The sequence below is a fragment of the Gobio gobio genome (assembly GCF_949357685.1).
Source record: "Gobio gobio genome assembly, chromosome: 14".
NCBI lineage: Eukaryota > Metazoa > Chordata > Actinopteri > Cypriniformes > Gobionidae > Gobio > Gobio gobio.
The window spans coordinates 42166691-42179190 of record NC_137107.1 but is presented as its reverse complement, the minus strand read 5'-3'; the positions used below and the strand labels follow the sequence as shown (position 1 = coordinate 42179190).

Here is a 12500-nt window from a genome sequence, read left to right as displayed (position 1 = left end):
GAAAACATATTAGAATGCAAAAGCAGTGAGTGATTTGACAGTTCATTTTTATTTAAATAGTCTTATTACATCAATAAATCTGTAAAAACATTTGATTTATTTTGATAAATTTCCAGTGAGAGCTGGATTTAATGTTTTAAATTTTCAGTGAGAGCTGGAATGTAATTTTAGGGGATATTTTCTGAACTTCCCATCTGCTCATGCACATGTCAGCTGCTGAGCTGGTGGTGGAGTCTGAGTGTTTCCATGGCAACACTGAACCTCAGGTTAACCAGTGTATTTTCCTGGAATCGGATCAGGAAGTGGTTAACATGACACAGCTTTCTCTGTATCGTTCTCTCACCTAAACGATGTGCATTAAAATGCATCCGTATATTTCAGAGTGGCATTTCTTTCAGCAGACAAACTGATGCTTTTTTTTCAACCCTCAGGGGCTCTTGAGCAGTGGGTGCTTATATAGGGTAGTTTTTATTTGAGCTTTTCACTCATATGTCATAGCTGCCTTTTGACACATACAGTAAGTCTGAGTTAGTTATAAATACATCTACATAAATGAGGCTAAAGGTGATTATACTCTGATGTGTGAGTCGTGTGGGAGTGAGAAACCATTTATATGTGCATTTTGAGGTTTGTACGTGCATATATGTATGTATGTGTGTGAGTTTAGGGGAAGTCATTAAGACTCGGCGTGTGGTCTTTTTGTTGATTTCTGCATCATCACACTGGTTAGCCCCGCCTACTGTGAAATCTCATTAGTCAAAAATCCCATTCCGCATAACTGTATATTAAAGGAGTAGTTCACTTTAAAATGAAAATCACCCCATGATTTACTCACCCTCAAGCCATCCTAGGTGTATATGACACAATCAGCGTTATATTAATAAATATCCTTACGTGTCCAAGCTTTATAATGGCAGTGTAGGGGAGAGCGAGGCACAACCTAACGCTTTTTGACTTTCTTTGTGTGTGTAAATCCACTTGGGGTTCAGAGTATTTATTTTTTACACGTTATGTGGTTTTGTTTCATTAATAGTAATACAGTGTATACTTTTTTCTTGATTTACCCCGAAAGAATGGAAGGGAAATATGACAGCATGCCCCATAGGTGGGGAACATTGTACATGTGATGGGCACAAAATGTAACATAACCATATGACAGCTTAAAATGTAATCTGATATAATCAAAAAAATATCCTAAACTAAAATATTTTGCAGAAAGTGTAACGCCTCTCGCAGTTCAAAGCGCTTGCGTCGTACGTCGCGCCAGTTACTCTTTTTCCGTAAGCTTGAGGCTTGAGGGTGAGTAAATCATGGGGTACTTTTCATTTTAAAGTGAACTACTCCTTTAAACATCAGATGTGTTATGACTTGAGAAAACCCTATGAATGGATTCATTTTAATGGCAATGTTTTGTTGCAAAGACGTAGGAAATCACAAATATTTAGTTGTGTCCCAAATGACGCACTATACACTATTTACTTCATCTGTATAGTGTATCCATTACTTTTTTAGGTCACTTTATAAGGTTATTTTGTCATTCACATCACCGTCTGAAGCCCCTCCCCCTTTGCTACGCAATTAAAGTTGTGACAGTTGAGTGCATGAAGTGCCCAACATTCCTTTTTTTTTCTCGGTTCTTAATCCGGGTATTAGAAGTTTATTTATTCTATTTGGAATTTTCAGCGTGGACACACTACTCACACTATTTATTCTACAAATCGGCATAGAATACTGTGGTATTATGCGCCATATGTGTTTAAGTCTATGTGGCTTTTAATAATATTGCAATGCATAATCAATATTATTTCATTCTGTTTCTCTCTCAGGCACGGCAGCAGGCTCAGATGAGACACCAGATGGCTTCTGACAGCAAGAATGAATATTCCTCATACCTGCAGAAGTTTAACCAGGAACAGAACGAACATTATTACACCATCATCCCTAATATTTTCCAGGTGCAAACACGCACACATAGAAACATCCTCTGGGAATGAATTACGGCTACTGATATTGTTTATTTGCATTCACTGGCCTGCATTGTTTTTGAATTCACTACATTATGCAAATGAGTTAACGGCGTAAACACGCCCCCAAAAAAGCTGAATGCAATTTACAAAGTGCAATTCCTGATCTTTCAGCAATACACACGCTAAATCTTTACCTCTGTGCGTGTGTGTTGCGAGCAGAATATCCAGGCGATGGAGGAGAAGAGGATAGAGCGAATGGGCGAGTCGCTGAAAACGTTTGCCGAGGTCGACCGACAGATTCTGCCCATCATCGGGAAATGCCTGGATGGAATGACACAAGCGGCCGAGTCCATTGAACCCAAGAATGTTAGTAACACACTCATACAGCCTCGGTGATGATGACCGGGTCTAGCGCCTCCTTCTGTCTGAAATATCTCTTGCATGGGCTGCTGCACGTGGTACAGTTTCAATAGAAGAGGAAATGCAGAAAATCATTCACATCATACAGTCATACACTACCGATCAGAAGTTTGGGGTCTGTGAGATTATTTATGTTTTTCCATATAAGTCTCGTCTGCTCACAAATGCTGCATTTATTTGATCAAAAATACAGGAAAAACAGTAATATTGTGAAATTTTATTACAGTTCAAAATAACTGTTTTCTATTGTAATATATCTTAAAATATAATTTATTCCTGTGATCAATTTTCAGCATCATTACTCCAGTCTTCAGTGTCACATGATCCTTCAGAAATCATTCTAATGATGATTTGCTGCTCATGAAACATTTCTTATTTATTAATTGAGTATTCTTTTTTTTTTTTTTACTCTTACAGACCCCAAACTTTTGAACAGTAATGTAGCTCACATTTAATTTTTGCATATAAAATGGTCTATATTAAAATTGTGGAAATACATATTTTCAATAGCTTAACATTGAAATAAAAATATAAATAGTAGTGACATCCAGGCATGCCCGAGTATGACATATTGAAGGGTATGTACTTCACAGCCTTATCATTTGAGCCAAATTAAATATGGTGTCTGCTCCAACTGAGGACTCTGATATAGTCCAGAATCTCTCAAATATTTTGTATGTGTATTTTCTGTGTTTTTAATTGATTACTGAAATCGCAGTTGCAGAAATTATGTATTTATATATATATATAGATATAATAGTCTGCAGATGATACTGCGAATGGCCGTTGTCTCTGACAATAGCTTTTTGGGACAAAACGTCTCCAGAAATGACCTAAATCTGAGAAAACTTCCTTTTAGAAGCATCCTCAAAAAGGATCTGACATATTTCTTTCTGTTAAATGCACCGTCAGAGCTTTCATCTTTGTGTAAGCTCCAAGAGTGTATGTTTAAGTCTTTTTCCATCCAAAGTTGTGAATTTAACTTTTTAACATTTGTGAATAAAGTAGTGTTTCCATTCCATGTGTTCAAGAAAACAAAGTCGTCAGTTCCTGGGAAATTAGCACAGAATCTCCGTAATAAAAATGGAAGTGTCTGCAATCAGGGAAGCCACTGTGGCTAAAAAACGATCGGCATGCCAGGCGCATGATCCAAAAGGGTTGTACCTAGTCTCTTAGTTCACACTTGTAGTTCGGTTTGTTTGGTTCGGACCAAAAAACTAAACATTTTTTTTTAACAGCGAACATAAAGTTACCGAACCAAAGGCATAGGGATACGGTCAGAACTTGATTGGTCGGCTTTTATGACATATATTTCACGACGGAGCTTGCATACCGAACATTCAAAACAATGCTGAGTGCTGGATTAAACACGATCATTTCATGCGTTTACATGTTTTAGCTGAGAACTCACGAAGAGCTCATAAAATTCAAAACATTCAAAACAGCAGCAGGATTTCCTCCGTTGCATGCAGAAACGAAGATCAGCCTATATTGATGAGGCACTTTACCTCCTCGTTGCTCCACGTTTGCCCTCTACTCATTTTGGATACACCGATCTTTCCGCGTCGTCAAATCAGCGGACTTGTAGCGCCGCATCTTGTGACAGCACGTCCTGTTTTTGGTTCGTTTACATGTCTTTGGTCCGTGTTGCGTTCATATATCAATCGAACCGCACCAGAGTTTGTTTGGAAGCGGACCGAGACCCATCTTTTTAGCGGTCTTGGTCCGCTTGTTTGGTGCGCACCAGGGTTCGGATGGCAGCGTTCACATATGTTCAGATGAACCGCACTAACCGAGCAATCACACCAGGGTTAATTTTAATCGAACCAAACATGACAAGTGTGAACGCACCCTTAATGAGTAATGGATGTGTTTTGGGCGTAACGTGCAATAAACCAATCAAGAGTCTCATCTCCCATTCCCTTTAAAAGCCAGTTGCGCTTGCACCATGGCGGATTCGCTATTTACATGGCAGAATTTGCAAGCGGAAAGACTGAACGCTTGTCCAGAGAGCCTATAGGGCTGAAACTAGCAAAAAACACTTGTGTCGCGCCTGCTGTCGCATTGCGCCGGGTGTATGATAGGACCCGGAATCCGGCTCATGCATTTCAGAATGAGCAAACCAACATTTGAGATGCTGTGCGATGTGATTTGTCCACTGGTTACTCCAGTTATCCAATCACAAAGTCACACAGAGTTTTTCTCTGCATTGAGGGTTCTATTCAGTAAACGCTTCCATTGTAGTTTAACCGCATGTCTTCTTATCGGATAAAAACACAGAATGACGGTTTGAGGGGCGTGGTTAAGAATATTCAACACAAGCTGTCAAACTGACGTCAACAGAGAAGGAACGACATCCCAGAGCGGAAGCAAATTTTCAGATTTTGATTAAAGATTACCACACGACAAACACATTTATTAACTGTGCTAACCACAAGACTAGTAATGTGCACTAACAAAGTAAATAGGGTCAATTTTGATTTCATGGCGACTTTAAAATTTATGCGCATCTTGGCATTTCCGTCCAGCGTTTTTTTAATGCGATATCCCAAAATTTGCATAAAAATAGGTGAATGGAAACAGGCTAATTCAGGAGTATAGTTAGAGTCCTATTCAGGAGTATAACTAATAATATTTAATTTTCTCTTTTTCCGCATAAGATACTGCAAATGGCCATTGTGGACTATAGCTATATAGGCTATTCTCCATAAATGACTTAAATCTGACAAAACCTCCTTTAAGAGCATCCTCAACCTTAAAGGTGCTATGTGTAAATTTTAGCGGCATCTAGTGGTGAGGTTGTGAATTGCAACCACCAACCGCTCACCCCTCCCTTTCGAAGCACATAGAGAAGCTACGGTGGCCAACACAGGACAAAAATATTGTCGTCGGAGAGAGCAGAGAGTGACTAGCACTTTGTAGAGCAGTTTGTCCGTTTACGGCTACTGTAGAAACATGGCGCGCAAAATGGCGATTTCACTGTAAGGGGACGCGTGGTGTATGGAGATAGAAATGGCTCATTCTAAGGTAATAAAAACATAATGGTACATTACGTAAGGTCTTTATACACCAATGAAAACGTAGTTATGTTTATTATATTGCATTTCTTTCAATAGATCCTCATAAATATTACACACTGTACCTTTAAAAAAGAACAAAGTCAAAATGTATATATTTTTTGTGAAAGGTTTATTTTATAGCAATACTAATTATCTTATTTTTAGCATTATAAATCAGCTTGAAGCCCCCATTCAGAGACTCTCTGTGCTCTTTTTCTCCTGCAGGACTCGTCTATGGTCATAGAGTCGTATAAGTCTGGGTTCGAGCCTCCTGGCGATGTGGAGTTTGAAGACTACGGTCAGGCGATGAAGAGGACGGTGTCTGAGACCAGCCTCAATAACTCGCGCTCGGACAACAAATCCGAGCGCTCCGGCAAGGGCAAGAGCAAAACTCTATGGCCTTTCATTAAGAAAAACAAGGTAAAACACACAGTCACTGCATTCGCTCGCAGTTACTTCGATTTGACAGAAATACTACATCTAAATAAATATGAACGCAAAAGTAGAGACAGACTGATCTGAAAGCTCACAAGAAAGAATGTTTCATGTGTTTATGTGAGCTTTGTTTTTAGTTTATGCTGGTTATTTTCATTTGTGAAGGTTGTTTGTATTTGTCTAGTTTTACCGTAGTACTTGTAGATGCTGTTATTCGTTTGCCACCATCGTTCTCCTTTCCCTTCCCTGCACGAAAACACAAATGTTTCACGTTCATCCTGACGCTCCACCGATAACGTACTAATGCACCGGCCCGAGAGGCCTCAACTTTGACCTTTGACATTGCAGACAATTGTAACCCTAAACCCTTATTGCTTTCAAACCAAGAGTAATTTCCTTCTTTGGCCACTCATCGTTGCTGTTCTCATGGTAACCACATTCTTCTTCCCTCTCCTCGTCTTCCTCTGTCTTCTTGTGACCTTTGACATTTGTGTCAAAGGCTCCACTCTTACTGAGCATGCTCAGTCCAAACCCCGCCTAACCTCGCAGGACCAGGATGTGAGCATTAACACTGTGGTACATATTTTATGAGGTGTGTCTGTATGGCTATGGGCAGAATGGCAAACTACTGTATTGCATATTTTATACCGTGCTGTATGATATTGTATACTGCCTACTATTTTTTAGCACTGTTTAAATGTTTGTTGTTGGTAGGATTTTTTTAAATTCAAGAAATGTGTACTTTTAACCAGGAAAGATGCATCAAATTGATCAAAAGTGACAGTAAATGAATTTGTATTGTTACAAAAGATTGAACTCTTGAGAATCACAACATTGAGAATAATAATTAGAAATGTTTCTTGAGAAGCACATCAGAATATTAGAATGATTTCTGAAGGATCATGTGACACTGACGACTGGAGTAATGATGCTGAAAATTCAGCTTTGATCACAGGAAAAAATTACATTTTAAAATACATTCACATCGAAAACAGTTATTTGTTAGTTGTAATAATATTTTACAATATTACTGTTTTTACTGTATTTTTGATCAAATAAATGCAGCCGTGGTGAGCAAAAAAGACTCAAAAATATAAAAAAATCTTACCGACCCCAAACTTTTGAACTATAGTGTAGTTCTTAATAAATGTATATGTTTATGTGAAACATTATGCAATGATACAGTAGTAAGCAAAGCATATGGGTTGTCACATGATCTCATCACATCATGTTTAATTTGGCAATGGCGCCCAGTTGTTATATTGGAAATAAATATGATCATTTTACATGTTTAGTCTACTTTTGGCAGATATTGAGTTTGGCATCACTTATAGTTATTTTAATTCACACAGAAATTTGAACTTTAGTGCATTGCATTATGGGATATTGTTCTCTATGTAGTGTGCTTTGTTGTATACAGCACATTTTGGCAAAGGAAGTAGGCCATCTGAGTACTAGATTTGCATATTGCCCATAGTATACTGTGTAAATAGTATGAGTATGTAGGACGCTGTTCCAATCATAGCCTATGTTTGTCAGTTCACGTCTATTCTGTGTGTGTTTTGTGTGTGTGTGCGACTTGTCTGTTTGTGGTCAGAAATAACAGAACTCCTTTCTTAGAAACTACATTCGTGGTCATCTAGCTAAACGCACAAACATCTCATGCAAAACTGTATCAGATTAATGGTGTTTATACATGAATGCATATTGAAAGCAGATGATATGACAACATTAGATTGTTCTAGAGGGTTAGCAACTGAATGTATGTTGTGTAAAGATTACAGGAATATTCTGGGTTCAGTGCAAGGTTAAGCTCTGTTGGCAGAATCTGTTGAAATGCTGTCGATTACCACAGGAAATCATCTCAACTCGGTTTGTAAAAACAAACAGAAATAGTGTATACAGTAATACACTTACAAAGGAAGTCAATATGCCAGTGTTATTCTTAACTAAAACTATTAAAAATCATGTTGAAAATCAATGCTTCAATGCTGAAATAGAACAAAATATAAATATTAGACTTAACTTAAAAAACGTAAGTTTTGGCAACCAACATAAATTAAATAAGTGCTAAAATTACTACAAGGAAACCATAGTAAAAATAAATGAATGCTAAAAATAAAAATGACAAAAGCACCTAACCAAGACTATGTTCAGACTGCAGGTAAACAGGTGACCCAAATCAGTTTTTGCTCTTATGTGAATCAGATCTGTTTTTGTCATGACAGTCTGAACAGCACAAATCTAATCTTTTCGATTCCGATTTGGGTCACTTCCATATGTGGTCCTAAATCCGATACATATCAGATGCGACCTAAGTCTGAAATCAGAATTCATGCGACTTTTACGTCACTCTAGAGCACACTGTAAACCCTAATGCTTAAAATTATTAATTGGTTTGAGTAGGATAAACTTAAATTAAACAAATTAGTTCAATCAACTTAAGTTTTATGAGTATCGTTCTTTTTCTTTTGAGTTCACAAAACATTTAGTCACATTTGAAGTAATCTGAATTGTTTCATTGCTTTGAGTATTATAAACTTACTTCTTTTAATTTAGACAAACTTAAATTTAACTGAAACTGGGGCATGCTTTGCCATCTAAATCTCGAAATTTAGAGAATGGCAAAATTAAGTGATATATAATGGGTTTTTTTTGTGAAAGATTGTTACGTTGGAGATTTAGTAAGGTAAGGTAAGGGTGTTTAATGTTTAGCTATGCTAATTTAGAAGAGTTTCTCTTATGTTGGGGTTTTCGGGGGGTTACCATCATGGTGACGAGTGGGGCATGAGCTTAATTTGAGAACTGGTATGTTGAATGTTCTGCAGTACTCATTCAACAATTGCTATGCTATGATAATGCTATCAAAGCATTGTTAACAATTAGTAAGATAGCATTTATTGAATTAGCTAGTTAAAGCTAGCCAAGTTTCCACTACTAAAAATATTTAAGTTGATATTACATGATCATTTTAAGTGAAATGTATGAGTTTTGATTCAGCTTACTTAAACATTTCAAGTTAAGACCAATTAAAATGCACGAGTACAAAATAAAAATCTGTTTTAATCTAATTTCTTTAACATTGAATTTCTTAATGTAAAAATGTTGATGTAACCGATTGCCTCAAATTTTTTGAGTTTTGCCAACTTATTTGGGTTTACAGTGCAACATTCGTCACAATTCTGCGCTCATACGAGTCACTTCAAAGATTTTACATACCCAAAGTTATCAAGACAGTTTTGAAAGATAGTCAGTGAAGGACAGTGATGTGTCAGAGCTCAAAAGTATTACAGTGTCTTTTTTCACATCCTCATCTTTGTCTTTAATATTGCCTGCGCATAAATTCGCTGAGTTCCGCAGCAGATCACACAATAAATAAACGCGTAATTGCTTACTTTAATGTCATCCGTGCTGTGTCACGTCTTTTTATCGTTCTTTTGCGCATGATCTGTTCACACTGGAATCTGATATTGGCCACATTTAAAATAACAATGTGAACAGCTAAACAAGCTATAAAAGTTTTGCAGTGTGAACGTAGCCTAAATTACGTTATAGTAATTACGTTATAAATATTAAATAGTATATAAATACTACTAAAATTGCTAGACATTCTGGTGGGTATCAAAGCAAAATATATGCAGCTCATATTTATGTTGAAGCGATTGCATTGTTTTGTACTAAAAATATTATTTGAGCTGTAAAGCTGAGCTTTTAGTGGTGGGACTGCTGGTTATGCAACACATTGCTGCATGGACTTCCATTGTAAGTGCATTACTGTGCATATCATTTTTGTCATACATTTTTCCGGTGGTTTTCGTTACTCTTGTGTGGATTTAGATTTATCTCAAATTTCCCTAATGCATAAAGGCCGTGACACACCAAGCGGACCGACGTCTGGCCGCCGGTGAGCGTATGTCAGGCTAGTTTTTGCGGTGTGGCTCTAGTAGTCGGGCTCACATCTGTGACAGTTCGGTCGAATCAGCATGTTGAATCGGCATATGGGCCGTCGGTGAGAGAGAGCGCTCTGATTGGTTGTTCAGTTTAGCGAGCGAGTCAGTGCTTGAGAATAAAATCAAAAGTGATGAAGACTGCTCTAATTTTCATTCCAGTGTGCAAATATTTTCATAACAACATGAGCCGCCTGGAATGAAGAAAGTGATCCGCATGATTGATATTAAAAATGGTAAGAAGGCGCTGCTTTGTTTACGGTTTGTATATAGTCCTAGTTTTGTTTCCCTTTTTTGAATGATGAATATAGACTATCGATACCGGCTGATATAGACAATCATTTTCTAACACAGAGGCGCAGAACGCATGTGCTAGTTGACATTCAGCTGTAGTCAGTGCTTTTGGTGTTCAAGCGCTGCTTTTTGGCCCAGACGAGAGGCGATAACACAGTCAGTGCTACCTCTTTGACGTCAGCTTGGTGTGTCACGGCCTTAAAGACAGATTTAGGTTTTCTAGTCTGTTGGGAACTGAACAGTTAATGTGAGCTCTCCCAGAACGAACGTTCATTAATTTCTCCATTACGCTTTAGGAAGCTTGCTAATAAGAAAGCGATAGAGAAAAAGAGCAAATGGTTGACCTGAAATCAGTTAATTTGTACTTTAAAGCAGTGTGTATCTGTGTGTGTGTGCTGTGCATGCAAAGTTTGTTAAAGAGACAGTTCAGCCAAAAATGAAAATGCTGTCATCATTTACTTACTTTCTTCCATGGAACACAAAAAGTGGAAATGTCAGGAGTATTCACACTGCTCTTTCCCATACAATGAAAATGGACGGTGACCATGGCTGTCATGCTCCAAAAAGGCGAGAAATTCTCTAACCTCATGCCACAGTTTTCCAGTTCTTCAGAAACCAATCGAATGCAGATGTTACTGGGGGAAGAGAGTTATATTTTTCAGTTTCACATCCTCAGAAACAAACTATTGCCTTCATCAATAAAATCAAAGACGCATATATTACAGTTTTTTTTCTTTTTATTACTTGTTTTGTGTATAATGCTTTGAAAATACTGTATATAAACACAGTTGATGAAAATGCACAAGATTAATAATAATTAATAATATTTTTTCATAAATGGAATGCAACCCAAAGTGCTTCACAAGCATTGAAACAAATAATGAAAATACAATTTCACAATGTCAATATAAAAATATTCGAAAACAACTATAAAAGGTTCACAATGTAAAATAAAAAAAATGGCAATACAGTTTCACCTCAATATCAGAATAAAATAATATAAATAAAACATAAAAAACAACTATAAGAGTATCAGAAAGTAAAATAAAGAGGCATAAAACAGACTTACTCACAACTTCACACAATATTTTTATACTGATAAGAATCCTTAATCGATTGAATAATGACTTTAACTCTTTTTCCCCCACATGAATCTGTTGTGTGGCTTCAAAAGACTTGGGAAATAGTCATATGTACAACATTTACATTAATTTTTGCCATTTTTTAGGCTTGACAACCCATGGTCCCCATCCATTTATATTGAGAAAGCAGCACAAACATCCCTTTCTGTGTTCCAGGGAAGAAACGAAAGTCCTTGACATGATGTCAGACTGTTGATTTTTGAGTGAACTGTCTCTTTAAATGGTTCTGCAGTGATTTGACCCCTGCATGTGACCCCTGATATACCGAAGTGAGTTTAACGCACTAACTCTCTCGCTCACAGGGTTAATAACACCACAGCTGCAGCGTGTTTCTTTCAGTTGGCATTTGTTTTACGTTCTGTTTTATTTTTAGTTTTCCTTTGTTCTATTAATTGATTAATTGATTAATTCGTTGCTTTAGTTCTGTAACATTTTTGGGTCCTTATTTCTCTTGTTTTGTGTTCCCCCTCCTTTTTTGTTTACCTCTTTCTGGATCGATTTCGTCCCCACCCTCTCTCTCTCTCTCTCCCTCTCTCTCTCCCTCTCTCTCTCTCTCTCTCTCTCTCTCTCTGTAAATCTCTCTCACTCACTGGTCGCTGCTCTGTGGCACGTGTCTTACCGATAGCTTATGTCCCTGTTAACATCCCCCGTACCTCGCCAGCCCCCCCCTGACCCTCCCTCACCTTCTGCTGTGACCCCTGACCCCTGCCCCACTCCCCAGACCCCCAAACAGTCCAAGGAGCCCCTGTCCCACCGATTCAACGACCTCATGACCTCCAAGCCCAAAATGCACTGCCTCAGGAGCCTCCGGCGAGGGGTAAGTATCCGTGCATGCTGGCGTTCCACGTCTTCCACATCTGTGTGTTCATGTAAGTGTGCGCGTGCGCCGCTCTTTGCCTGTGTCATCGCCTGTGCTGTCATCTCAGTGTACGTTTGCATAATGAAAAAAAGGAGCCGAATGATCCTTTTAGGTGTTTTTTTTACATAATAATCTAAATATAAAACAACCTATTGATGTCATTATGTGACTAATGCTGCCTTAGTCATGATCAATCTTCAGTTAGGGGAACTTTTCTGTGCCCTAGGATGATTTTAGGATTTTAATAGGATAAAATAAATGTTCCCTGATATGATAATTTGATGATTTTTTAAGTATTTATTTATTTAGTGATCATCCATTCTTAATGGATAGAATATTTGTTTCTCTAATTCTTCTTTTCCTAATTTTTAAGACTA

At 37.7% G+C, this 12500-nt stretch overlaps 1 protein-coding gene across 9 annotated transcripts in view; it reads left to right on the top strand.

The window, feature by feature from the left end:
- Positions 1 to 12500, top strand: part of fnbp1b (formin binding protein 1b) — a gene marked incomplete at its 3' end in the record, with an annotated part of 125199 nt that overhangs the window by 71880 nt on the left and 40819 nt on the right. For 4 of the 9 annotated variants that reach the window (XM_079835995.1, XM_079835992.1, XM_079835994.1 and 1 more), the window contains exons 7-10: positions 1827 to 1955; positions 2187 to 2333; positions 5672 to 5866; positions 11890 to 12081. In XM_079835995.1, coding sequence (XP_079692121.1) covers positions 1827 to 1955; positions 2187 to 2333; positions 5672 to 5866; positions 11890 to 12081 — 663 coding nt within the window. The remainder of the gene's footprint in view (positions 1 to 1826; positions 1956 to 2186; positions 2334 to 5671; positions 5867 to 11889; positions 12082 to 12500) is intronic. The other 5 variants (XR_013817977.1, XM_079835998.1, XM_079835997.1 and 2 more) reach the window with 2 other exon arrangements.